A 27,718-nucleotide genomic window follows, 5' to 3' on the forward strand; every position below is an offset into this window, starting at 1 on the left:
GCAAAATGCAAAAGCACATTCCAATACAATGCAGTACAATTCCTGATTTTATTGTGAAACATTGATAGATTTAAGACAGATTAAGAACTTCTGTATTACAGTAACAAAAAGAGCACCAGTTTTGAAGGAGGACACAGAATTGCAGTATTTAGTGGAATGGTCATTGTACACTCAAATCTACTTTATACCCAGATAACCAAGTGGGTGATTCCCTTAAGGAAGAGACCTTTCCCTTCCAATCAAACAGGATTGCCTTTCAGGAGTTACATCCTACTGTGCTACATACTCAGCAGTGCTAATTTCATGCTTCTAATTTTGTTGAAAATAAAACTGAATCATAACAAATCCCTGATGCAAGATACTTTGAGCACCTGCAGGAAAATATCCATGTAAACAGCAATACATGTTACAGTACACTTTAAATAACAGACAAGACAAGTCCTATACCTTTCTGACAATATGTGGAACAGCTTTATGCTGCAGCTACTATACACAATCAGAATCATAATGCACACTCTCTTGATTTAGGATGCTCAGAATTAAGCCACATAATTTGGGAAGAAACTGTAAACATCATGCCTGCCTCACAACAGGTTGACAGTGTGTGATCTCTGCAAGAGCTGTTACGGCAGGATTAGAACCTACACTAACCAGTTACACACAATTGACAACTGTCACCGGCTGTGAAGAGAGGATAAATCACACTGGTACAGGAATCTCTGACCAGCATGGAGTGTGGAGATACTGTTTGTATCTGTTTTCAAGTATGTGAAGCCACCAACTGTCATAAGATCATCAAAACTAGTGTTCTGATCAGCTTATTGCTTTTATTTCATCTTTTCCTCACATTATAAAAGAGGGAAAGAAGATGAGAGTTAGGCACCAGGATGGAATCTCATTTCTTTCTCAGTCTAATATTGGCCAAAAGTGTGTATCACTTAGGCGAGTTCCTCAGAAGAGAGCTATAGTTTCTACAGACAACTTCTTATTCATGGAACAGCTGCCCCTAGATTCAACTCGATATTTTTCACTTTGAAGAGGAATAAAGGGAACACAGATTGAAGAGAATTTTAAAAACTGCTAAATTGCAAATCTCTTTCATCCTTTATACTTGCACATGATGTAAATAACGTAGCTATACATGACTTTTAAAGAGAATGCAGTCTCTCAATTCTGTCATGTTCAAAGGGGGTTATCTCCTGCTAAAGGTCAGGCGCAGGGACTAACTACATGGAAATGATGGAGTTTAATTGCCACAGAATTCAAGAACTACCACTGCTATTTGTTTTTTGTTTTTTTAAGGAATTCCAGTTCCTTACATTGGAATTTAAGGGGGAAAGAGATGGAGTAGTAGGGGAACCTTTTCCTAAGACAGCTCAGCTAGAATAGTTAGGCCCTGTCCTGTGTGACACAAATTTTCCTCCCCAGTGTTGTGACTTGAGATGATGTCTTCACTCCCTTCATCCTGAATATGGTCCACTCACTGAACAGACAGAGCTCTTTCGTCCCACCCAGAAGACAGCACTCACAGCTGCAGAACACAACTTTCTACACTTTTTAAGACAGTAAAAGGCAGGCTTAAAAAGCACAATTTCCTTAACTGTGCATGATTAAAAGCACCACTTCACACAAGGTAAGGGTACACTTCCCATTTTCCCCTCTCGATATAAAAGTATTATGAGATATCCAAATATTGACGCATCAGTAAAAAGTATACTGATGTTGTTACTACTACATATATACCATTTATGGAATAAAATTAACGCCCCAAAGAAATCTTCACAAATGAGAAAGCAATTTGTCAAAAACCGCAAGAAATGGTATACATTAAATATAAAACTCATATACAAAAAAGGACTAACTTTTTTTTAAAAAGTTTGGACAGTTCCTTAAAATTATCTAGTTCATTGATTTCAGCCAACCACACACCTACTTTGGACTATAATAAAATAACTAGGGAAGATAAAATACTATTAAAATGCTTCAGTTGGAGAACTGAGGTACCAATCTTGATCACTGCATTAAAACTGCAGCATGTGTGCATAGCCGAGAAGGAACAGCTCCTACACGCTACTTCCCTCCTCCTCCTGTGTCATACCAGCACTGAACTCTGGAATCTGGTCTGCAAAGGACTGTGTCATCCACTGTCCATTAGGAACTTCACCAAAGGATGACCCTTCACAGTACTGTGGATTGCCTCCTGCTGAACAAACAAAAACCACACCGTTTTTAAAAGCATTTGACACCATGGGGTCTTTGTTCCCCAGTGATGGCTGCAGACTGAATGCCCCAAGCACTTTACCAGCTCCATTTGAAGAGAAGCTGCACTGTTCAGTGTCATATGGTGCACGGTCACAGTAAGCTCCTCCATATGCTGCTTCATAGCCTGGGTCATACTTCTCCTCTTTGACAGCCATCTTTTTAGCATCCTCTGCAGAAACAGAACACCTCAAGCATTAATACTTAGAACAAAAATGATCAAAGAGCACTTTTATCAGAAAACACTTGAAAAACAGCCACAAATTCGACAAGATAATTCCTGCTCCCCTTAGATAATTTAGGCTGTACTAAAGAGAATGGAATCTGTAATTCCATACCACAGAGTTTAGAGAAGATGACACATCTCCCCCCTCCCATTAAATTTTTTCTTTCTTTCTGCTTAGGAAACTGCTAGCTGTATTTTACACTACATTACATTTTAATGGAATGTTAACTAAATAACAATACCTTGTGCAAGTTGCAAGTCAAATGTGTACTGCACCTCCTGCACATCTGTGTTGGGTGTGATGCCCTTTAGTTGATCCCTTAAGTCCTTCAGCTTTATGTAATAATGAACTTTATCTTGTGCCCGAGGAAACTGAGCACATCTTGCACTGGACGATGGCATAACGTAGCAGAGCTTGAGACAAAGAGCAAAAAAACGAGCATTACTAGTGCCTGAGCTATGAGTTAATAGTGCATTCAGAACGACTTAACTGTTAAGCTCACTGTGTTAACTGTTTGTACAAACTTCAACTAATGCCACAGGAGGTTGTGGAAGGGGCTAAAAGGAGTCTTTCATTTTTCTTGGCCAGCCATCTGTCTTGCCCTGAAGACAGGGGCTGATTACCAGCTGCTAAGTGTGGACAATTTTCACCAGCTATTTATGTGCTGCAGGAGAAGTGGTACCCATGTGTGTTACAAGAGAGCAGAGCACACTCCAGTGCTCCCTGAACAAGCAGAGCTCTGAGCCAGGGCATAGAGGAGTACGTGACAGCATGCAAAGAGCCCAAACCAGTGAGGGAGGCAGCACAGGTTAATTAGCCTGGCTTCTTGGCCAAGTGCATCTGCATCACATATGCCAGGCTGTGAAATTGTAGTTAGTGTGGTTGGAGCCAACTTCAGTGCTTCTATCTCTGCCAACAGCCTTAACTAAAGATACCAAGTTAGTTCAGGGAAAAAAAACCTGTATTCAATACTTCTATTACCATGCAGTATTTATGAACAAGTACCAGTAAAGGGGATTATCTATCTTTCTTACAAATACATCTACTGCAGAAGTCCTTAAGAGCTACTTAAGAAGCAAGCACTTTATCCAACAGTTCTTCAGGCTCTAATGACAACACTTCCACCTTTAGAGAAAGGCAGCTGAAACTTGCAGCACTAGTAATTGAGGATAGAAATAAAAAGAAAAACAATCCAAACTTTTGAAGTGACAAGGTAATGAAGCTTTAGAATAAGCTACCTTGGCAAGTAGTGTAATAGCCTTTGCTTTAACTTGTTTATAAGAACATGTTAAACAAACCAATTTCTAATGATACATAGCTGGTCTCTTGAGATATTTTCCAGCACTAGATGTCTATGACTAATGCACTCTTCATCAAATTGTTTGTTTTATCTTAAGCACCCAATTTAACTACAAACTGCAGATCAGCTTAGGGAGATTCAGTCTGATGGAAGTGCTTGGGTATGCCCAGATCCAGCAATGCTGAAGGGTCACATGCAATGGCACAAGAATGGACTTGCTGTTCTTTCTCCCTCACTGTGGCACTGCATGGTCATGGTCAGTATCAAAATCCAGTAATACAAATATCCAGGGAATTGGACACGGGGGATCAGATGAAAGTTATCATAAAAGCAGGCATGTATTACTTATATTTTAGGTAGTCCTCAGAGAATGCACCAACCTACTAACCATAACACACCATTTCTCAAATGAAGTCTTCAAGTCTGAAGAAGCTGCATTAAAGACATGCCCAAAAATTGCACTACTCCCCTTTCTCTATTTAAGTAAAAGCCTTCCACACCTCCTGTACTTTGGTCAAACTGGTGTTATCCCAAGTGTATGCAAGGCCTGAGATTTCATTAAATAATCAAAATGGAGCACCCTGGTTTTCTTTCTGTCTCAATACTTACAGTTTCTGTATCTGGCACTTTGTGTGGCTGAAGCCCAAATTCCAAGTTCTTAACTTTAATTCCAAAAACTTCTTTACTAAAAATTTCATAAATACCTAAAATGAAAATATAGGGTAAGTGAAAAAAAAAAAAGCTACTGACAGAAAAAAATTCATTTAGAAGTTCTCACATTTTCCATTGAAAGCTGCTATACGAGGTTTATACTTTTGTAGCTTCTGCATCAGAATTCGCCCTCCTTCCCGAAACTCTTTGCTAAAAGACAAAGTACTCAAAATTATAATCACAACTAATAATTCATTAACCAACATGATATTCCCCCTTATTGCCCTACCTGGAGAGGTCTTTGCTTCCAGGTGTTGTCCTTTCAACCATGTTTGTAAATCCAATCCCATATTTATGTGGCAAGGTGTGGTCATCCATGTGGTTCAGCTGTTCATTACTTAGACCAGACATGAAGAGACACTTCCCTGGGAAGTAGGAAGACAGATATGCATTTGCCTTTTTCCAAGGAAAATAAAACAGAACCAAAAAAACTACTCAACTATTGGAGTACTGGAATGCTACAAGAACAATCTATTTTAACAAAGTATCAGTTAACCTGGGAAGACTAACGTCCTATCCAGAAAGGTTTAAAATAGCCAATATTACTTTACCTCCTCCAAGAGGGCAGAAAGGCCCTAGTGAACAAAAATTCCTCATCGTGAGCATGGAAACCAGTCTTTTATTCTAAAAGTTCTGTACAGAAAAGCTCTCTATTCTAAAAGCTCTTTGTGATTCACTTAAGCAGTGATCAATATGGATTTAGAGTGAAAGAATGTGGCCAATACAATGTGTCAGCTTTCTTTTACAATCTTGCCATTGCTTCTCCTTGCACTGGGCCTCTCTGACAGAACCTGCTGAGGTCTTGAGTTCATATTTACCATATAAAAATCCCTCTCTGAATAAAAACACCCCAACCAACCAAAACCCAGGAGAAAAACAAAAACCAAGCTAGTTTAATTAAAATGCCACAAGTTCTAACAAAGTTCTGCAAATGCTAAAAGAAGAAAGGAAAACAAAAACATACAAAAATGGTTTCCAGGTCCCGGGTAATGATGTCCTTTGTAAGCTGCCATCAGGCCAGGGTTTATGCCAATCTACAAAGACATCAGTCCATTTTAACAATGACAACATGGCTTGCTAGTCAAGAATTTAATCAAGTTACAATAAGGGTGCGTATTCAATTCTAAGTTACTGTTAATAAACAAAACTGTGTTAATGACACTTTCTGTCATTATTTTTAAAAAACTGACAACTTTGCAGCAGTGTCTCGTTTAGATGTGCAATGTCAAAAGAGCAGCTCAGATGGTGCAGAGCTTCCAGGAAATTAAGCACTGAGTTATGGTCTCTCATGACTCTGCATTAAATGTGAGCCTTAGTTTTCTCAGAAATTAGGACTAAGTTACTACAGCTTTAACAGAAAATGCAAAGCAGCTCCACACACAGGAAGCAGTTTATGTACTTTATCTTGCAAGATCTTGCCATATAAACAATATAGGTAAGTAAGCAGAAAGAATGTAAATCATATACAAGACTTTTCCACCTAATCTTGCAACTCTTGAGTTACTCACTATCACAATATCCAGATCAAAGGTCAAAATATCAGGCAAAGTCTTGGTCAGAAGTTCAGCTTCAGATACACCATTAAAACGGTCCACTTTTCTTTTGACTTTAAAAGTATCTGTGATCTTTTCTTGTTTGCCTTTTGACTTGGCTGGTTTTTCTTTTTTAGCAGCAGGCTTTTTGGGTTGCTTTGGCTCAGTTGCTTTGGCTTTTCTTTTCCTTCCTCCTTTTTTAACTTCTGAAACACACAACAATATTCTTTTTGTACATTTCCAATGTTGTAGTGTGAATATTCAAAAAGACTCAGTTAAATGTATGGACACAGAAAGAAATCAAAGAGGTAAATTTACCTTCCCAATTTATAAATTTAAACAACACACCTGAAGCTTCCTCATCTTCTGGCTCTTAAAAGTCTGGAGATTCAGGCAGCACAGGCACTGGCCATGACATGAGCACCCAGAGATTGCTCTCTCTCTCTCTGTGTTCACTAATAATACTGATCTGTAGTACAGTGTCACTTTCCGGCAGTTTGTAGTTGTTTAAGTAAGCCACACTAAACTAAACAATTCTTAGTATATGTAACCAATTCCCTGCCTGTGATTACTACAACAAACTAAGCTACCATTCAAACAAAAATATTTCAAATAAACAGTATTACACTGTACCTCTCTTGCAGAAAGTAAAAAAAAAAAAAAAAGTATTTTGAAGCCAGAATTTTAAAAAACCCTTCTCTAACATAATATTAAAATCCATGACTTCAGCTAAAATGATGCATTTACCTACTGAAAAAAAATCTGCTTTTCTTGGAACAAGATAATTGTGTGAGACTGAACAATGTGAATACATTCACATGGGTTTACTTCTTTTCTTTTTAATTGTTTGTTAAAACATGTTTCTTAAAGAACACAATTAATCAATACTTCTGCAGAGAGCATCAAGAAAAGGAAATCCAACAGGTCCAAGAAAGCAGTTTAAGAGCAGTATTTTTTTCCCAATCAATCACCCACACTTCAGCTCACTACCACAGCCCAGTCAGCCTACCTTTTGGAGGCTCCTGAGCAATGTTTGGCTCTGGAATGCCCTCTAGAGTCGGCTGCTCAGTCATCATTTCCATGTTGGGCACTGCAGTCATCATCTGATGGAAGGGAAATGAGTAAAATGCTTGAGCTTGCTGAAGATATGCGTAGTATCTTAGAGAAGGAGAAAGAGAGAAATAATTTATCAACAATTTAGAAACCTACTGATGTATCAAACAGAATGTAAACATCAACCTTTATCAAGGCTGGCATGTACTGCACTTATATTCTCTGATGACTCTGTTAACAAGGCACTAAATTACCCACACCATCGAAGCAGTCTGGCTGCTTAGCTGGTATCAGTTAACCCCAACATTAACAGCACAGGTCTCTTGTGACTGCTACGATGTGGAATTAACATAGCATTTGTAAGGGAAGCGTAGAGCTTTTCTTTTTTTTTTTTTTGGAAAAACACTGCAGCACAGATTTCCAAAGCAAACTGTCTATCAAACAGACCAACAATTTACAACACACGTTGAGCTAAAGCTCTCTGGACTTCCACAAGTTTCCCAAATTTTAGATTATTTTAATGTTGTGTCAGTTGCTTGATCATCTGATGGATGAATCATTCTGGGCTATAAAGCATTAAGAACACACACAGCATTTGTTACTATGCAGATTATTAAACAGCTTCAACAAATTGTGTGGCAGATGTTGCCCAGTTATCACACACTGGATCCCAACACAAATATGGCACTTATTCTACATGGAAGTGTTCACACACACAGAGATCCAGTCTCCTTCTATACATAAAGACATTTTTCCATAGACAGCTCTCTCCCTCCACACATTTATTAGTCACATACAACCCTCACACCCATTTCTGCTTTATACCGTCACTCCCTTCTACCTACGCAGCCACTTTCTTGTCCATAGATTCCACTGCCTTACGAATACATCGGAAGGATTGGTGAACACTAGATTTTCAGGAAATAATTTTATCGCCTCAGAATTATAATTAAAAGCAGGAAATAATTTTTAGATATACAGATACTTGTCCAAGAAGGCCAATGGCATCCTGTATTAGCAATAGTGTGGCCAGCAGGACCAGGGCAGGGATTGTCCCCCTGGCCTTGGCACTGCTGAGGCCACATCTTGAGTGCCGTGTTCAGTTTTGGGCCTCTCACTACAGGAAGGTGCTGGAGTGTGTCCAGAGAAGGGCAACGGAGCCGGGGAAAGGTCGAGCAGTTGAGGGAGCTGGGGGTGTATGCCCTGGAGAAAAAGAAGCTCAGGAGTGACCTTACCACTCTCTACAACCACCTGAAGGGAGGGTGAAGCTAGGCTGGTCTCAAGCAACAAGTGACAGGACAAGGGGAAATGACCTCACATTGTGCCAGGGCAGGTTTAGATTGGATATTAGGACAAATTTCTTCATGGAAACGGCTGTTAACCATTGGAATAGGCTGCCCAGGGAACTGTCTGAGGTATTTAAATACCCCAGAGGTATTTAAAAGCTGTTGTAGATATGTAAATTTATGGCCAGGGTTTAGTGGTGGGCTTGGCAGTGCTGGGTTAATGGCTGGATTCAATGATCTTAGAGGTCTTATCCAACCCAAATGATTCTGATTTTAAATTTCTCAAAAGAAGGGACCATTCGCTACTACACTCTGTGGTTTGCAAGAAACCCACTGTAAATCAGTCTTAGGCAAGAAGAACCCAGAGTCTTGTGGCCAAGACACTGATTTTTAACAAAATATCTATCCTGAATTAAGGAGAATGAATATGAACACAGGTCTGTCAGATTCCCAGGGAAGTTGCCTAACACAGCTATGGGAGATTTTCAGAGTACAGGGAACACCTTAAACCCGCTCCTGAGAGAGCTCCATTTTATATAAAATACTTGTGCAGTTAATGAACCAAACAAAACTGATTTTCAGATTTGCATTGGGAAACACATGACAAACAGAGACATGCAGAATCCAGTTCATAATGTAATAAAAGCTTAATCATACAGAGCAGAAGAACAGAGTGAGTAAGAAAAATGTGAAAGCATCTAACCTACAACCAGATGTCTTTTTGTAATACAGACCTTCTTATTTTATGTGTTTTTTCCCTTTGAACAGAGAAAAAATTTGCACCGTACCACAAACAAGTCCTCTAGCCACTTGCTAGTGAGATGAAAGTGAGGTTTTACCCCCACCTCTAAGTTTCCCATATATTTTAGGTCAAATTTCTTCCGTGGGTTCAGAAATATATTTGTTTTGCTATTTATGTATATGTATTATAGAACATTTAAACAAATATTTTCAGTATCACGAGGAAAAGGTAGCGATTTGTTCCTCTCCCCCCCTTCAGTTCATGATTCCTCTCCCCCCCGCCCCGCTTCAGTTCATGCTAAAAACAAAGGGGAAAAAACCCCAAAAAGGTAAAGAAAAAGATATGTTCACTGGAACAAAATCAGGTATTAAATTATTTTCAAATCCCCGTCGGAACAGAGACACGATCGCGCCCCACGCTGCCCGAGCAGCCGCGCTCCCCCAGCCGCGGGCCCGGGAGCCTCAGAGCCCCGGGAGCGCCTCCCCTCCCTCTTTGTGCCCAGGGGAAGGGGAGGGAGGCGGCCGCCACAGCCCGGCCCCGGCTCCGCCGGCCGCGGGATGCGGGGAAGGAGCAGAAGGACCACGGGCGATCCCCACCGCGAGGCCCGAGCGCGCTGCGGGCGGCCGCCGGTACCTGCCCAGCTCCGGGCCCTCCATGCCGGGCGCAGGCGCCGGGGCCGTCGCTGTCGCCGCAGATGTCGCCGCCGGCGCCCCCGCGCCCCCGCCGGCCTGCCGGGCGCCCCGCTCACGTGACCGCGGCCGGGCCAATGGGGGCGGAGGGCGGGGCCGCGGCCGCCCGGGGCGGGGGGCGTGAGGGGGCGTGAGGGGGCGGCCGAGCCCCGGCCGGAGGCCTCGGCGCTGTGTCGCGACTCACCCCGCCTGGCGCGATACTCCCTGGCGAGGGCGGGCCTCGGCACCCGCTTCCCTCTTCCCTTCCCCCTCCCGGCGGCGGCGGCGGCGGGGATGACGCACGTCCGGCGCGGGTCCGTGCACAGGGCCCGCCCCCGCAGCAATGCCCGCCGGCGTGCCCTGGCCCACCTACCTGCGGGGGCTGGCGGCCAGCATGCTGGCCATGTTCGCGGGGGCCGAGGTCGTGCACAGGTACTACAGGCCTGACCTTGTAAGTGCGCCGAGGGTCCCGGTTGGTGGTAGCGTGTGTGCGGGATGGAGGGTCTGCTGGAGAGGCTGTGCCTCGGAACAGGCTCTGGCCTGGCGGTGGACAGAGATCAGCCTCTACAGAGGCGCTGGCCAGGCAGCCAGGACTTCACTGTGTCCGGTTTTGGGCTCCTTAGTACGAGAAAGACAAGGAGCGGGTTCAGTAGAGGGTCACAGAGATGATGAACGGTCTGGAGTGTCTCTTGGGAGAGAGGACTGAGAGGGGATCTCATTAATGCTTATAAATACCTCAGAGGTGGATGCCAAGAGGATGGTGCCAGACTTTTCGGTGGTGCCCAGCGATAGGATGAGAAGCAAAGGCCACAAACTAAAACACAAGAAGTTTCACCTCAACCTGAGGAAGAGCTTCTTCCCATTGAAGGTGGCAGAGCAGTGGAACAGGCTGCCCAGGGAGGTCGTGAAGTCTCCCTCTCTAAACACATTCCAAACTCACCTGAGCGCGTTCCTGTGTGACCTGCTCTAGGTGACCCTACTGTAGCTTTCTTTACAGGCAAATAGACATATGTATTCAGAATGCTCAAATGATCTGTACCTCTAAAGTAGCACGAATTTTGAAGGAATGCAGTTCTTGAAATGCCATGGTATCTGGTACCTTTTTAAAATTTAATCTCCAGTTTCAGTGCTTAATTTCTAAATCAGGACAGTAGAAGCAGTGAAACTTTTTCTTCTGTCACCAAGAATATGTGTGGAGACTTCAACTGTGCCAGAACATCTCTACCAAACTCACTTGAATGGCAAAAAGAAGCTTTGCTCCTTTAAAACAAACTGACTGTTCTTCCTTTCATCTTGTTTTTTTTTCAAATTAAATTTTGCTACTTTAAAATAAGCCCAATTACAAAAAGGTAATAATTCTTAAGGTGTTTTGCATGTAGGAATTATATTCTGCTCAGAAAAGAGGGTGACAAAATCACAGTTTAGCTGTCATGCTCTTGCAGAGTAAGCTCATTTACTGTTTTGGGAGTTTAATTTTTCCTCTGTCACAACACTGACATCTTTCTCTGTTTTTAACAGAGCATACCTGAAATACCTCCTAAGCCTGGAGAACTGAAAACAGAACTATTGGGTCTAAAAGAAAGATCAAGCAAAGTTCAGACTTCGCAACAGTGACCAGAGTTTATTTTTGTTGTGAACACTAGAACTGATAAAATATTTATTCAACTGTTTAAGTTGCAGAAATATATATGTGAAATACTGTGCTCCTGTAATGCTTTTTTGCTTTCCTTTAAGCAGAGTTGCAGGCAGCATTAAAAATAAACATACAGTGAATGCTGTTGGTAAAAGTCTCATCAGTTGCGTGCCAAAATGCTTGTAAGTTCGTAAATCTTGACTGCATTGTAAGTATCCTTATAAGAATAAGGGTGACAAACCATGACAAAGATGTATCACTGACAGGAAATCTGCTTTGGCCCTCTGTAAGGCTGGAATCTTACAGCTTGTTCATCTTACTTAAAATGGGGCAAATACATACAGATTACACTGAAATCATATTTGTTTGAGCTTCATTTGGGCATCTTAATTTGTCTACGGCTGCTTTTGATAGCTGTAAATATGCAAAACTCTGAAATAACAAGAGCAGGTTTACCTTTCAGTCCAGAAATAGAATCACCACAAAACTCACACCAGGAACTTGAAGATGCAGTCAGCATCCTGCGAAGATAACTCAATAACCCAGTTTTGAATGGTACATAATAGAGCTTGGGAATGTTGGGATTACTTTCCCTTGAGAAGGATGCCAGGAAAAAGCACAGGCTTCATCCTCAGTTCTCACTTAAGTTTAACTCATAAAAACCACAGTCTGAAAAATTACCCATTAAGGAAACAGAAAGCTCCCTAATTCCTACTGCCAAAGTACTTGGAAGTCTTGTAAGAGCAGAGGGGATCCAGAAATAATCACTGAAAGTGCTACATTTACATCAGTCCTGGCTACGAAGCTATTACTTTATTTATGCCTGCTTAAGCTGGAGTGGTTTTCCTAGGAAGAAAGGTTCACATAGTTTTTATACATGTGTATGTGTCTGCTCTCACCCAGTTTTACAGCTGTTGGTGGGATGAGCTCCTCTCCTGCTCTTGTGTGCCCATACTATGTAACTACATCACATCCTCTCTCTCAGGCACTTTTATCAATGACAGCAGGCATTGAGAGAAAGGCTCTAGTAAAACACAGCTGTTAAGCCCGAACAAAATCTGTGAGAACATCTTAATAGGCCCACTTCTGGTGAAAAGACTTTTTCCTTTACTGCACCTAAACAAAGCTGAGATTGGCAACCTTCCACTTCAGCAGAAGATAAAGTTTATTGAACAGAAAATGGGACAGTTCAGCAGTATTTTCTGTTCTAAATGGGGCAGGAACAGCAGTTTTTGGATGTTCCCTTTAACAAGCCAGAATTCACCAGCCTCTGCACTGTTACTCATACTTTGTCAGACCATCACCTCTTACGTTGTTGATTTCTGACATAAAAGATGCATTTCTCTCTATTTTCTAAAGGTTTTTCAGATCTAAAGGCTACAGAGGGAAGTTTCTACTAATTAGGCTTGGATTTCTAAGTGTATCCTGCTGCTACTGAAAACTGAGCAGCAGGGAGCTCAGCCTGTTCTAGCACTAAGGGAAATGTCCTCATTAGTGCCCATCTAGGAATAGCAAAGCTGACAATACACCAAGTTTTAACAGCAGAGGTGACAGCCCCAGAATAAGCACAACTGAAACACTGAGAAAAGCAGGAAACACTTCCCATAGTAAACTTACAAGTGCATTTTGTGTTTGTTAATAGCAAACACTTGTCACTCCAGCGTGTAGAGAAAGCAGCTGGACCACAGCTATGTTACACGATACCCTCAGCTGAAGTATATGAAGAAGCACGAAGCATGACTCTCAAGTGTGCTCTTTATTATTTGTGAAATGTAATCAAGTTTTGTCACTGTCAAGCCAATCAAAGCAATAAGAACTTCAGCTGTACAACAGAATGAAGGTTGCTTAAATCTACAAGTAATTTACAAATTAAGAATACTGGAGGAGGCCACCCTACACTTCCAATATTCCCCCTTTGGTTTGTTAGGCAAAATCATTCCCAACCATACAGGAGGTGTGAGCGACACTTGCTACTCAAGAGGTCAAACAGTGAGGTGTGGGTAGTAATGATAGATTTCTGAGTGTATCACTAAAAATAAGTGATAGTTTAGGAGGTTGATTGCTACAGAGCACAAAGTTGCACTGCTATAGTAAGTGCAAACTGCCCCAAGAAATGGTGCACCTGCCCTGTTCAGTAACGTACTGCTGAAGGCTGCTACTAAAGCTGACCTTGGCAGCTGCTGACACTCAGAACACTCAGCCTGGGCCAGTAACAAAAGGCTCTTCTCTAGGATACCACTGCAGTGAGCAGAACCAGAACCCCCCCTAAACTAAGCTTCCTTTCCTTGATGTCTCAAACAGCATAACTTCAACACAACTCGCTAAACCCTAACACAATAGCCACACTGAGAACGTGGTGTATTTTGGGCAATATAGAAGCCTAGTAAATGAAAAGCAAGTTCTTCAGGTCGGTGTTTAGTGCCCTCACCTAATAAGAAAACTTATTTGGCTTCAGACTGCAGAAACTTGTAACTTCACAGAAGTTCTGTTAACAAAACAGAAGAGATTGGTTCTTAAGTAGAATCACTGTGCAGAAGCATCACTCCTATGTCCTTCTTCCACAGAAGAAGGCAAAAAAACCCCCAAAAACCCTCAATGTAAACACTTTCCACCATGTCTGTGAAGATGTTTCAAAGTAGAGGCACAAGTGAGAAAGTGTAGTGCTTCATCCAACCATTAGATAAAGTTAACATAATGAATAGAAGTTCAACATGTCTACAACTAACCAGATTTAGCTTCAGTCACATTAAGTATCTACAGTGCTTTGCCATACTACAGGGACCTAGAACAAGAGTGAAAATGTCTAGGAGAAACAGCATTAAGAATATGTGAAAAGAACTTCCACCTTTAAAAAACACCTGTAGAAAACAGAACTGCTGTAGTGACACAAGTCAAAGGCACGGTTTCCAAGTGCCAGGGAGGATGGTGCCAGCTCACAGGTAGTAAGACAGTTCTGGTGGGAGTTGTCCGCATATTTAATCAAAGGAGATGTTTTTTCCTCCTCAGCTGTAAAGCTTCTGCTGCATATTCTATGGAGTCAAGTCACAGACTCCAGCACAAGCTGGCAGGCCTTCAACTTCCAATGCCATCTTTAAACACCCTATGTCCTCTTCCTTAGGCTTGCAGGGGATACCTAACTCAAATACTTGTTTCAATTGGCAAGTTCAGTACAGCTCTCAGATACCAGGTGTACTTGGCTAAGCAGCACAGCAGGTTTGTAAAAATAAATCCCAGCCACAGGCAGACACTACACAAGTAGGTGTGGCTGTGCCAGCACAGAAAGGCCCAAGGACTGCCAACAAAGAGCCTGTTTGCACAAAGGACCTCAACATGCAGGACCATACCTTAATTTCTTTCTGCCAGCCCACAAGATGAGCTTGCTATGTATAAATTTAGAGTTGGTGGTGTTTGGGAACATTTTATTTTGTACATGACAAGATTTTACACCAAGTCAGTTAAATAATACAAATTTACATTCATGAGGAATGTTTTTAGAAAAGTGAACTTAAAAAAAAAACCTCCTTTACCCTTTAAAACCCCATACCATCCCTCAACATTTTACAGTGGAAAAAACCAAAACAATCTAATTCACATTCCCTCTTAACCCCCCAATGCAGGACAGTAGTTGAGTGCAGTTTACAGTTCATCTTTCACATCTGTGGATTCCTGTGAAGACAAAAAGAGAATCAAAATGTTACTTTTTGGAAGCAGAAAAAGGTTACAAGAACTGCCCCAGAAGAACAGAAATTTCTATTACTGTTATTGCAGGTTATACTGCTGTGCAAACTTAACAGGAGTGGCATCAAAATTAAGTAGGTATAGTACAATAAATACTGCTCCTCAAATTCATTCTTGCCTAATCTGACATTACATAACATAACAGCAGGAAATCACATTGCTATAAGCTATATATTTGCATAAGTCACAGGACATCATCTTGCAGGTCTCTTCCAAAAGCGACCCAAGAAAGCAGGCCCAGTTGGGACCTCAAACAACTTTACAAGTTAGTATTGAAGCTATGGTACTAGAAGAGTTCAGCATATCCATCATTAAAACTGCAGACATGAGCTAAGTGAAGGCTGACTTCACATGGCAGGTGAACTGTTTAGAAGCAATGGTGTTGTCTGGAGTGTTGTTCCAAGCCTATACTGTGACCATTTAAAACTATACTCTTGCTGATTTGTTCATGTTTTTGCCCACAAGCTGTGGAAATACCACAGATAATTGTCTTCACTAGAGGATTTGCTGCCATTTTCTTGCCACAGGGCACTTTTACAATCTCTTAAGCATAATTTAGCTCCAGCTTTGAACATATCTAAGTGTTATCTTTTCACAATATAGTTTAATAATGAATTTGTATTGCAGGTTTTTTTCCCTCCAAGCAAAGCCTGGAACACCTCACACTAAAATCTAGTGTCATGAAAGGCAAAGTGAACACCTTTATTGCCAGGTAGCACCCACAGGCAAAGTTGCACAACTATTGGCAAGAAAGCATCAAACTTGGGACCCTACCTTCTGTGTTTCACTGTCCTCAGCATCAGCATCCACTTCCTCTTCATCCTGCTCCGCCTCCTCAGCTGCATCTTCAGGCTCTTCAGGTTCCTCATCCACCTGTACACAAAGGTCACAAGCAATTTGCTTTACTTGCTTAGGTTTTTCAACTAGCTGTGCAGTAGCTAAATACAGGCTATGGAAGAATTCACTACCAGTTCCTAACATTTGCCACAAGCTACCTGAAGGAAAAAGTAAGACCTGTCTAGCACTGATCCACTCCAGCAAAACAGCCAGCAGTTCTTGCACAGCATTATGAGAACTTTGATTACTTACACCCACTTAGGAATTTCTCCATTAGAGATAGGGGTCAAAGGCCTGTGTGCCCAATTTACTCCTCTATTTTTTTTTTATTAAGGACAGGACAATACTTGAGAAGCATAACAAAATAGCAGAATCTCAAACTACAAAGAAAAGCAAGGAAGGGAGACCATGAGTAAGTACAGACTCACGGCTGGATTTCTGGTGGCCCACTTAAGTGCAGGAAGCTGGATATGTTTAATTTTATGCAAGTAAATCAAGCAGCTGCACTTTTTAAGATGGAGCAACAGTAAGTCAATTATCAGCCCCAAGCAGAAGACAAACTAACCTTTGCATCCAGGTCAATGTTTAAACTCAAACGAAGCATCCTTTCTATTCTGTCTCCATATTCCTTAGTGTCTGGCAACATATATCCTGATCTCAGAGTTGCAGTTTCAAACAATACCACTGCAAGATCTGAAACAGTTTTGTCATCTTCATTTTCCTAATATGGAAGAACACAAGAAAATCAAAACAGACTTGTTAAAGCAGGTTGTATGCAGTGAAGTCAAGTCAATGTTTCACTACTCTTATTTATTTACCTTGACTCGCCTCAGCATGTCCTTGATCAGTGGATGCCTGGGGTTAATTTCAAATGTCTTCTTTTGGCTGGCATAGTAGCTGAGAAGAAAAGTTGCAGCACTGAGTTTCAAAGTACAGGACCCAATTATATCTTTAAATCCACATACACTGGTTACAGTCACAGTAACAAGTGTATTCCCCCTGTTTAATACTTGTGCAACTATGGGAAGCATTCAAGTTACTAAGTTCATCTTGTCACCAAATGACAGATATCAAATGATTAGTCTTGCTCACCAGGCAGTTTTACATATTGGGCTTGGAAATAACAATGTAAGGCTATAATGAAGAGTAACTTGGTTGTAAAATGACCTTTAAAACACTTAGGATCATCTGAACCAGGTGGAAGCTTGTTACAGGCAAACCAAGCAAGGGAGGCAGTCAACTGCATTTCATGTCTGCTGCTACAGAACTGGAAGCTTACTTTGTAGATATATCCTTCCCAGTCTGGTAAGCTTGAGCCTTCATGATTCTTTCCATGTTACCAGACCAGCCATACTGACTAGCCACAAGAGCACATGGAGACTGGGTTAAACGTTGAGATAGCACAGCTTTTTCAATCTGTAGAAAAAAACCCCAAAACACCTTAATGTTAGTTCACAGAACTTATACAGTGAATAAAATAAATAACTCTGAACTTCCCTGTCAATTCAAGAATTTCTGAAAAATGTCTAAGATGACAGTCTAACTCATTGTTTTCCTGAATAAAGGTATTATCCATAAAGGGTTACCCCCATGAAGGCAGAGAAGCTACTGTCAAATCTGTGTTCAAATAATCTGCAAGGTATGTTGTAGCAAGTACAGCAAGTAAAAATAATCATTACAAATAACACAGTATTTTACCTTGTCTTTTAGAGCTTTGTCTTTCATCCAGTTTAAGAGTGGCTCAAATTCCTTTTCCAAGGCTTCCCGACTCTCTTTAGACTTTTCACTTTCTTCAAACTTAACTCCTTCTTTTGCTACATTCTGGAACCTCTTGCCATCAAACTCTGGCAAAGCCTGAATACAATACTCATCTACTGGTTCAGTCAGATAGATCACTTCATAGCCCTTTTTCAGCAGACGCTCAACAAATGGTGAGGACTCAGCCTAGGATGAAAACATTTGGGATGTCAGTTTAATTGCATTGGTATCAACAGTTACCAAAACCTGTACAACTATCTGACAAATACTGGTACCAGAAAAACTGAACTGCAGGAGTAACATAAGCATGGAGTCTCCACTTGTGCCATAAATACACAATTCACAATGTTTATGGTACTAAAACTACAAGCTATACTGTACCCCTTTTCCCTCTTTCTTTCACTCTCACATACCTCCTTTCTGCTAGCACCAGCCATGAAATAGATTTTGTCTTGCTTCTCCTTCATTCTTTCCACATACTGATCAAGGCTGGTGAGGTTACTTTCATGATGAGAAGACTGGAAGCGCAGAAGTTTAGCAAGTCGTGTACGATTGGAGTGATCCTCAATAACACCAAGCTTCACATTAGTACCAAACTCTTTCCAGAATGTGTCATTGTATTTTTCCTCTGCAATTTTCTTGATCATATCAAGAGTTTTGCGAACAAGTTTCTTTCTGATCACCTAAAAAAAGCAGCAATACTGAGTTACAACAATAAGTATTTGGAAGAGCCCTCACTGCAACCTCATTACAAAGAATAGATTCCACTTTGTATCCCTGATCTGACATAGAGGTAATCTGGAAACAGCAATACCTGAGCTTCCTTTATGTTAATTTCAGAGTCATGTACCAAAATTCATCATGCTATTAAGTCTTCTAAATCTTACTGCTGTCGTGTGCTTACAATGAAGGAATTTAATTGTTTTAATTAAAAACAACTAGCTTACCTTTAACAATTTATGCTGCTGAAGTGTTTCACGGGATACATTCAAAGGAAGATCATCAGAATCCACCTAATTGAGAAAGAAAATTTTAAGTATACCTGGCAGTATTTAAAAAAAAAATTAAATGCAAGTAAGATATATAATACTTACAACACCCTTAACAAAGTTAAGATATTTGGGCATCATGTCATGGAAGTCATCAGTGATGAACACTCTTCGAACGTACAGCTGAATTACAAGAGGAGAGAGCAGCCAAGTTACTTTAGGGTTTTTGTTTTTCTTTTCCACAAAACCATAACCACACACTTTCCTGTCCTACCTTAATGAAATCACTTTTTTTGGATCCGTATTCATCAAACAGTCCACGTGGAGCAGAATTAGGAACAAACAAGATGGATTTGAAAGTTACTTCCCCTTCAGCAGTGAAGTGGATGTATGCCATTGGGTCATCATGTTCCTGTGAAGAGAGAATGCTTTTAATTGACGTGGGGAAAATACCAGTGAGTTAATGTTTCTAAAAATAACATGCTTTTGGCAAATAAGTGCAATTACTTAAGAACTAATCCATGTAGCCATGCTTTGTTAAAGTCTATAATGGAGACAAAAGTTTAAGTTACAAGAGCAGAGTTACTCAGGTAAAAATAACCTTCCTGGAAACCTTCCAAGTTTTGCTGGCTTTTAACAAGCCAGTTGCTAATAAGTTACCAACAGCACAATAACCAATAGAGTATCATCACACCACATGATACAAAGGTAACACTTCTAGGAAACTCTGTCTCCCTCTTTCTTCCACCCTGCAATAAGCACCACAACCCTCTGACTTAAATACAAATTTCCCTGTCAACATTGAAACACATCAGTAAGCTCCACATGCGCTGCAACATAATACTTCCCAAACCTAGACTAATCAACACTTGGGTGGCAGTACCTTCTCTCTGGAAAAAAGATTAACTCTGACTGAGATGTTATACCTTCCAGGCTCTCTGCAGTTCCATCTACTGACAGCTATTAATTAATTCTTCAGAAATAGCCCATCCATAAGCATTCTTTTATTTACATAGCAAGACATACTACAGCAAACCTCTTCCTTTGGAATCATCTTGAGGCCCAGAGCTCACCTTGGAAAAGGTTTTGTAAAAAGCTTTGTATTCATCTTCTTCAACTTCTTTAGATGGTCTCTGCCAGATTGGTTTTATGTCATTCATGAGCTCCCAATCCCAGACAGTCTTTTCGACCTAGGTAAATAAACACCACAGTATAAAAAACTCTCATTCTTTTACTTCATGCTTGGCCAATTAAGGGCACTCCACTGAAGCCAAAACAAAATAGCATGTAAAAATCCCAAACATGCTCTTTCTAATTTATAAAACTATGCAATGGCCTGGACATTCTCATTTTAAGTACACATGAGTGCAACACATGGGAACAAAACTTTAGTCTACATTGTAGCGTGTTCCATGTATATTTAACACATTCACTGAGTACCAGTATTTCTGTTCTAATGCCACTCTGGAAAAATCTTCCCAGCAGAGTATATTAAATTTAAACTTGTCAACAGTGTCAGACTTCAGAATTCCGCTTCCATTTCAAGCGGTTCATGCAAGTACTTATAATTAGCTGTGACCACAGCTTCACAAGGCTACTGCCAATCATCTGCCTGACTTCTACCTAAGTCTGTTTCATTTACAATCTTCTTTCCTCACATCTCACTTTAAAAGGATTTGTTTCTTGAAAGCACTCACTACGGAAATGCACCTCTGCAAGACTACCTAGGAAAATTGCCATCTATCTGACAGGAGCTGCAGGACCCCATGTCTAACAAAGCTTACCTTCTTAGTTTTTGGCTTCTTTTCTTCCTCCTCTTCTTCAACTGCTGCTTCATCATCTGTTTCTTCTTCTTTCTCCTTTGCTTCCTCCTCTTCAATGGGTTCTTCAACAGTCTCTGTCTAAAGAGACAACTGAAGGTGGGGATTTGAACACCTTGACTTCCTACTAGGTATGCTCTAGTATTCTCTCAAAAAGCTTAATCTCATAGCACTAGCCTGACTTCTGCTATTTTTCTGTTGCAAACTTCTCAATAGGTAATATTTTTCAGTTGCATTTTTCATTAACACATACTTTCCTTCAATACACTGTGAGATCACCATACTCAAATTCAAGTTTTTCAATGCTTTACATATAATGCTGATCAAAGACTTGGTGGATTTTAAGTTGGTGCTACACCAAGAAAGCATCCCAACAGGCCTAAGACACTGCTCTGTTTTTTTCAGGATACCTAGCCATGGTTCTGCTTGAGAGCTTAACAAAGCTTCCATCTACCAAAGCCAGTGTAAGAAAGATCCATCTAAGTAATTACCAATGTTTTTCCTTTGATAAACTTCTTTGAGTCAGAATAAAAACAAGCTCCTTTAAAGTTTGTGATTTTAGCAACAGACCAGCATTTAGAGAAAAAACAACTACTAAAACACTAGCCAAGAAGTCAGGAACAAAAGAATTTTAGAAATTAGACAAGTGGCAGCTCTATGACAGGACCTTAGCCTTCATGAAAGATCTGGCCAGACAGCTGTCATAACCAAAGCTTACACTGTGCAATACTCAGTTAAATACACTTACCTTGCTGCTCCACACATATATGGGGAAGTTTATGAACTGGGAATATTTCTTCACTAGATTTTTAACAGTGTCCAGCTCAAGGTAATCAGATGCTTCTTCCTTCAAGACAAGGCTAAATAAAAAAAAAACAAAACCCCAACCAAACCTTTTAAAGTGCTGGACAAGTATTTTGACAGTTTCATAGCAAAAGATACATTTCTTATGCCACTGAGATTGACCAACTGAGCCAGAGCATGGTACTGATAACCAAGATTGGGGGTTTATTCACATATGGGCCATTCATTTAAGAGGTGGAGTTGATGATCCTTGTAGGTCCCAATTCAGAACAATCTGTGATTTTTGCTACAGTTGTAGCAATTCATATTTATGCAAGTGAGCTTTTATTAGTACAACTCCAAGTATCTTAAAAAATACAATCCTTACTCAACTAGCAGTTGTTTTCACTGACTGAGGCAGAACACAATATTCAAAAGTTTAAATGAAAGCAGCAAATCATATCAATACTTATCAGGATTTTGATGCACCCTCATGGGCTTTACCTCAAACTAGAGCACCAAGATCTACTTTTTTACACTAAGTGCCACCTCCAGAAAGACATCTTCTAAACCCAGGCCAAATAAATTTACCTGCTCATGAAAGCAATGAAAATAGGACTGGCAAACTACCTCTAGTCTGAAATTTGCATCAGATCAGCCTCACTGGTATATAAACAGCAGCTAGTTTCCAAGACAAAGCTCTACAGCTCCTGTACAGGTTTTGCCAGGCCAGAATTGTGTTGAGGGACTGAATGAGCCTGTTTGCAAGTACTTGGTGACAGTTGTCAAGACATTCATAGTTTTGTTAGCTCATCAAACAGAACATGAAGCAAACTACATTTCTTTTTGGCTCCAGTTTATATTTTGCATGTTTCTATTAAACTGAATAAAGCTGTATTATAAGAATTAAATTAGCCACAAAGCTAAAGTCACTCACATATTCCAATAAGCAAAGTGTACCCACACAACCTTTTCTATTTTAAAACTAAAGAAAGTTAATACTTACGTTATGGTTGTGCCACGTCCTAAGGTGTTCCCTCTTGGGTCATTGATGACAGAGAACTCATTTGAATCTGACTCCCAAATATGCTGAGTATCATTGTTGTGTTTTGATGTGACAATAACTCTGTCTGCTACTAAGAAAGCAGAATAAAAGCCAACACCAAACTGGCCAATTAACTCAGATGTTGACTGGCTATCATCCTGCATTTCAGTCATCTTGTTTAAGAATTCACTTGTACCAGACTTTGCAATGGTACCCAGGTTTTTAACTAACTCCTCCTTTGTCATGCCAATACCCGTATCTGTAACATGAAGCATGTTCTTCTCTTTATCACACTGAAAAAAAAAAAAAAAAAAAAAAAAAGAGAAAAATGCAGTTTGACTTCACTCTGAACCTTAATACATGCCAAAGAAAAGTGCTACATAGTAGTAATCAAATTCAACCATGCCTGGCTACAATAAATTGAATTTGCAGTAACCAGAAATGAGAAAGACCTTCCTTTGAAGTACTCCAATACTTCAGTTGCTCTTTATAAAACCAGAAATGTACTTTTACCATTAAAAGAGAAGGAGTCTTTGATAAAGTTAATTGCAAAAGTCCTCATGTGGTCCTAGTTTGTATTTGCATCAGCATTAAGCCAAAGACTGAGATTTAATGAAGCAAGGACTGAGATTTAATGTTTTCATGAGATTTAACCTTTTCACATTCCTCCATCATGTCTCTTAGAGATGTTCATATCTAATGCTTCTTACCTTGATTTTGACTGTAAGTTCCTCATTGCCAGCGAGAGCATTTTCATCAGTTAATGATATCAACCGTATCTTATCTAAAGCATCTGAAGCATTTGAAATAAGTTCCCGCAGGAAAATCTGAAATAGAAGCCAGTAGTCAGGAATGCCAGGAGACAGACACACACCCCTCCAAAATTCTAACATGAGCTGCAGATAAAGGCACTAACCTCTTTATTTTTATACAAAGAATTGATAATTAACTTCATCATTCTGTTCACTTCTGCTTGAAATGCAAACTTCTCAGATTTTTCTCTGATTTCTTTGATCTGGGATGCATTTAGGCCATCTAGCTGGATAGCTTCTTCCTCTCTGTTAGGACAATGAAAAGCCTATCAAGGAATCTTGTCCACAAACAGCATCACTAATTTTATCACAAAGCAACAGCAAAAATGCTTAATTGCTGATGTAGCACAAAATTACATGATCAAGTGAGTCAAGTGCCAAGAATAGCCATCCTCAACTGCATAACCTTAATTCAAAACTTGAGTGAAAACTCATGCTTGCAAGTGAGACTCTTTTCATTAAAAATTCAGGGAATAATACAGGTAATGTTAAAGCCACTGCAATCCTCAGCATGTGGTGCACCTCACAGGAGGTAAGGCATTTCACAGGCATAGAGCGATTTCATCCCCAGGCACTAAACTGACACCATTTATGACATGCACGAGTAAACCCCAATTAACAGTTATTGATATTCGACAAAAACAAGTTGAACTTTTCTGAATCCAAGTTCTCAAGCTCGTTTCAGTTTAGAAGGAAAAACAGTCTTTTGCAGAAATGCTTTATTTCCTCCAGCTGACAGGATCACTCTTTTGAATAGCGTTCCTTCCCTGCTTCTGAGGCCTGAGGCATAACTGGTGCTCAAACTGACCCTTCCAAAACCAGGACGCCTCAGATACCAACCTCTGAACAACTTCATCATCCGTTCGAGACCCTTCTCTGCTTTTGCCCAAGTCATCTTCCACGGTCCCATCTACATCCACCTCATCGGCTCTGACCGACACTGGGAAAACAAGGAAACCAACGCTCTGAACCCGATCTCCATGCTACACTACCCAACTTCTCCGCTCACCCCTCCCCACGACTTTAGGCTCAGCTCTGCCGCTCCAGTCCCCCGCCCCCTCCCCAGGGGAGTTCAGCCCAACCGGAGACACGCGAGAGGGGCAAGCGGAGGCCCTCTCCCACCCTCCGCCCCCGCCCGTGACAGCGCATGAGCCGCGCGGCCCCCTCCCCCCGCCGGAGAGGGCCAGGCCCGGGCAGAGCAGGCGAGGGGCCGAGCACCGCTTCCCCTCCCCGCGGGGCAGAGCGAGGGGTCCCGCCCGACACCGCACCTCCCCTCGGCGGCCTCCGGCCCCCTCGCCCCAGCACACGGCGGGGGAAGGCGGGTGGGGGGGGGCCTGTTGGCCGGGACCCCGACACCCTTCCGCCAGAACCTTCTAGAAGCCCGCGGGCACTCACCGGCCAGGAGCAGCACACCGGCCAGAGCGAGCGCCCACACGGACTTCATGGCGGCCGCGGGTGACAAGAAAAGAGCCCCCAGCGCCGCCGCCTCGCGCTGCCGAGCCCGACCCGCGCCGCCGCCGATCCCGCTGGAGCGGCCGCGGCCCTCCCCCTCCGCCTTATGAACCCCGGAGTGGGGGGGGCCTGCGCCACTGCGACCAATAGCAGCGCACCACGCCAAACACGCAGCCAATGGGAAGCCTGGGCAGGCGGGGTCTGCAGCCGTCGCCGCCAATCGTGACTTTCCATGTGCGGTTTCCTGCGGTCGGAGCGTGGCCGGCGCCGATTGGCGGGCGGGGCGGCGCTCGGCCAATGGTGTGCGCGGGGTGGCGTGGCCAGCGCGGCCCCGCGCGGCGCTGCAATGAATGATCGGCGGCGTTTAACGGCGGGACCACGTGGGGCGCGGCCGCGGGAGCGACAGGGACCGTCTCCACACGGAGCACCAGCTCCGACCGCTTCCGGGGACACCCAGGATGCTCACTGGGGAGACGGGGTGTTATGGCAACGGCACTTCCGGTCGCGGCCGCACCCCTGGGTACCAAGAGGTGTGAAAAGTCATGATTAAGGCCATAACCAGCGGGCCCGAGCGCCAGGCCTGGGCCGCCGTTAGGGGAAGGGCGGCACTGGCGAATCCCGCTGTCCGCCCCACCGAGTGGGGGCTGGAGCGCGGATGGGCGCATGCACCGGTGCTGCGCGTTGCATGCCGGGAGCTGTAGTTCGTGCGGTCGGTGCCCCGTGGCGCCCCCTGCCGCGGCGGCGCGGGAGGTGCGCGGGGGCTCCATGACAGGGTCCCCGCCAGGTACTCGGGGCCTCACGATCCCGCTGCTGTCGTCGTGCCCTGCCCTTGGCTCTCCGCGCCTCTCTGCGTGTCTAGTGCCTCGCACCGGCATGAGAGAAACCGGCTGGCTTCAGCCGAGCCTCTTTGGGGACTCCCAGTGCTGGTGGAGGATAAACCAAGCCGAGTGTCTGCCAGGTGTCCCTGTTCTCCGGGTTTTCAATGCTCATCAGGGCAACCATTCTCCCAGGAGGTCGTTAGCCCTCCTTAGACTACTCTTGGGGCCTTTGTTCATCCACGCACGGCCCTCCCTTCCCCCTGTGGAGTGGCGGCTCCAGCAGCTGCCTCAGGTGTGAGGGGACACGGGACCTGCCCCCCCAGTGCCACCCTGCGGGGCAGGGTCAGCGTGAGGGCAGCTGCGATTTGTGGCACACTAAAAGGGAGCCCCGCTGCTCCACAGATGAGACCTTCCCGTGCTTTTTCCGTGTCCCTGGCAGGGGTTGCAGCTTGGGACATGAAATGCAGCCTGTGCAACCTCTGCAGTGCATTGCTGTTAACAGCTTATGTTAATAAGCTAGCTACTTGAAATAACTTATGACCCCCCCTCACCATCCTGAAAAATCTGCCCAGGCTTTCATGTGCCAGTCACCTGTTTCATCTTACATGTTTAACACTAGATTGGGGGGAAAAAACCCCCACCAAATACCAAAAAACAAACTTGCAAGCAATGATTTGATGAACTTTGTACTTGGAGAGGAATGTATTTGAAAGATATTGATCTGTGATGTTCCATGGAAAATATAAAAGCCTTCACTGTGTTTACAACTTCACAAACACAGAGCTTAGTCTATCAGTAGCTGAAGGTCTTGGCAAAAATAAGGTTATCATCTTTAAAACTCAGTGTTGTACGTTTTTGTCCTAATAATTAATGTTTATGGAACTGGAAATGAGCCTTTTTATTGCAGTAAAGAATGGTTATCTTTGGGTTCTTCTTAATGAAGTGTTGTGCTTTAACCCCAGCTGGCAACAAAGTCCTGTGCAGCTGCTTCCTCACTCCTCCCCATGGGCTGGGGGAGAGAATCAGGAGTGTAAAAGTGAAAAAACTCGTGGGCTGAGATAAAGACAGTTTAAGAGGTAAGGAAAAGCCTTGCATGCAAGCAAAGCAAAACAAGGAATTAATTCACCATTTCCCATGGGTAGGCATGTGTTCAGCCATCCCCAGGATGACAGGGCCCCAGCACACATAACAGTGACTGGGGAAGACAAACACCATCACTCCCAACATCCTCCCCTTCCTCCTTCTTCCCCCAGCTCTGTGCACTGAGCATGGCACCACATGGCATGGAATGTCCTTGGGTCAGTTGGGGTCAGCTGTCCTGGCTGTGTCCCCTCCCAACTTCTCGTGCACCTCCAACCTCCTTGATGGTGCAGTGGTGCAAGAGGCAGAGAAGGCCTTGACTCTGTGCAAGCACTGCTCAGAAATTATGAAAACATCCCTGAGTTATCAACACTGTTTCCATCACGAATCCATACCAGAGCCCTGTGCCAGCTACTGTGAAGAAAATTAACTCTATCCCAGCCAATACCAGCACAAGAAGGCAAAATTCAATTGCGACCTCTCTAAAAAGACTCATGAAGCTTTTCTCTATGATTTGCAGTTTTAATAGCTGTTCCTCACATATCACAAATTATATGAGAAAATAAAAGGACGGTTACTCTTCCAAAACGTATGTGAGAATGACTGTGAAAAATAAATGTGAGAAGTCAGTGTTAGGGTTGTAAGTAAAAAAAACCCCGTCAGGTTTTTGTGGAGACTTCAACTTGGAGAATTGTTAGGGTTGTAAGTAAAAAAAGAAACATCTGTCAGGTTTTTGTGGAGACTCGAACGTGGAGAATTATTTTCCAAGGAGTAGTCTTACTTATTTGAAAATACAATTTCATTATTCAGGAGTCTAAGCAGAGAAAGTTTATCTTTTTCTAAGACTCATCTACAAGCAGTTCAGGATTTGATTTCCTAATTGTGCCTCTATGATTCCCAGAGTGAGATATGTTGCTTTATGACTGTTGATAGGCATTTGAGGGACACAGAGATAAGCAGAGTAGTTATCTCCTTCTTGTAGAATTCTTGCATTAGGAGATTTTTCTGGCATTTCTGGTTTAGCCATCATTTTGCTGGAGGCAGGAAAATGTAACGCCTCGTGACAATAATTTTGAACTTTGGTAACTGGAATAGTAAGAATGCAAACCAGTTCTGTTATTGACTGTGCTAAACCAACAGAGATTTTAGATTAAGTTTTGTGGAATTCAAATTTT

The 27,718-nt window shown here is 42.4% G+C and overlaps 3 protein-coding genes across 7 annotated transcripts; 1 reads left to right on the forward strand and 2 right to left on the reverse strand.

Moving 5' to 3' along the window:
* Positions 1-29: 29 nt before the first annotated feature.
* On the reverse strand, positions 30-10,062 carry TDG (thymine DNA glycosylase). 5 transcript variants are annotated; one of them, XM_039570791.1, is made up of 10 exons: positions 9,984-10,062; positions 7,039-7,187; positions 6,006-6,235; positions 5,462-5,531; positions 4,727-4,862; positions 4,565-4,647; positions 4,396-4,490; positions 2,728-2,899; positions 2,303-2,431; positions 30-2,203 (listed from the first exon to the last, which is right to left on the reverse strand). In XM_039570791.1, exons 2-10 carry the CDS (start codon positions 7,130-7,132, stop codon positions 2,064-2,066), a joined length of 1,149 nt encoding a protein of 382 aa, XP_039426725.1. In that variant the 5' UTR covers positions 7,133-7,187; positions 9,984-10,062; the 3' UTR covers positions 30-2,063. The 5 variants fall into 5 exon arrangements, with proteins under 5 accessions (XP_039426725.1, XP_039426727.1, XP_039426724.1 ...); XM_039570793.1 differs by having other exon boundaries at positions 7,039-7,132; positions 9,984-10,047; XM_039570790.1 differs by lacking the exon at positions 9,984-10,062 and adding an exon at positions 9,744-9,831 and having other exon boundaries at positions 30-2,200.
* Positions 9,922-11,574, forward strand: C1AH12orf73 (chromosome 1A C12orf73 homolog). The gene is made up of 2 exons (XM_010410880.3): positions 9,922-10,229; positions 11,297-11,574. The coding sequence occupies exons 1-2, from the start codon at positions 10,122-10,124 to the stop codon at positions 11,390-11,392; spliced, it is 204 nt and encodes a 67-aa protein (XP_010409182.2). The 5' UTR covers positions 9,922-10,121; the 3' UTR covers positions 11,393-11,574.
* Positions 11,575-14,809: 3,235 nt separating this feature from the next.
* On the reverse strand, positions 14,810-24,730 carry HSP90B1 (heat shock protein 90 beta family member 1). Its single transcript, XM_039570788.1, has 18 exons — positions 24,589-24,730; positions 24,034-24,133; positions 23,298-23,439; positions 23,092-23,208; positions 22,343-22,674; positions 21,302-21,413; positions 20,518-20,634; positions 19,807-19,923; positions 19,008-19,145; positions 18,839-18,916; positions 18,692-18,757; positions 18,158-18,427; positions 17,685-17,930; positions 17,266-17,402; positions 16,805-16,883; positions 16,552-16,707; positions 15,924-16,022; positions 14,810-15,077 (listed from the first exon to the last, which is right to left on the reverse strand). The coding sequence occupies exons 1-18, from the start codon at positions 24,635-24,637 to the stop codon at positions 15,048-15,050; spliced, it is 2,385 nt and encodes a 794-aa protein (XP_039426722.1). The 5' UTR covers positions 24,638-24,730; the 3' UTR covers positions 14,810-15,047.
* Positions 24,731-27,718: the final 2,988 nt, after the last annotated feature.

This window comes from Corvus cornix, chromosome 1A (assembly GCF_000738735.6).
Source record: "Corvus cornix cornix isolate S_Up_H32 chromosome 1A, ASM73873v5, whole genome shotgun sequence".
Classification (NCBI taxonomy): domain Eukaryota; kingdom Metazoa; phylum Chordata; class Aves; order Passeriformes; family Corvidae; genus Corvus; species Corvus cornix.

Excerpts from the sequence above, each read along its gene's own strand:
- HSP90B1 (XM_039570788.1), bottom strand. The coding sequence starts at position 24,637 with ATGAAGTCCGTGTGGGCGCTCGCTCTGGCCGGTGTGCTGCTCCTGGCC. Across the intron at positions 18,917-19,007 it reads AAAAAAGTGATTTCATTAAG|CTGTACGTTCGAAGAGTGTT; the intron begins GTAGGACAGGAA and ends CTTGTAATTCAG. Across the intron at positions 16,708-16,804 it reads ACATGCTGAGGCGAGTCAAG|GAAAATGAAGATGACAAAAC; the intron begins GTAAATAAATAA and ends CTTCCATATTAG.
- TDG (XM_039570789.1), bottom strand. The coding sequence starts at position 9,766 with ATGGAGGGCCCGGAGCTGGGCAG. Across the intron at positions 6,236-7,038 it reads TGCTCAGGAGCCTCCAAAAG|AAGTTAAAAAAGGAGGAAGG; the intron begins GTAGGCTGACTG and ends TGTGTGTTTCAG. Across the intron at positions 4,491-4,564 it reads AGCAGCTTTCAATGGAAAAT|GTATTTATGAAATTTTTAGT; the intron begins GTGAGAACTTCT and ends TTTTCATTTTAG.
- C1AH12orf73 (XM_010410880.3), top strand. The coding sequence starts at position 10,122 with ATGCCCGCCGGCGTGCCCTGGCCCACCTACCTGCGGGGGCTGGCGGCC. Across the intron at positions 10,230-11,296 it reads GGTACTACAGGCCTGACCTT|AGCATACCTGAAATACCTCC; the intron begins GTAAGTGCGCCG and ends TGTTTTTAACAG.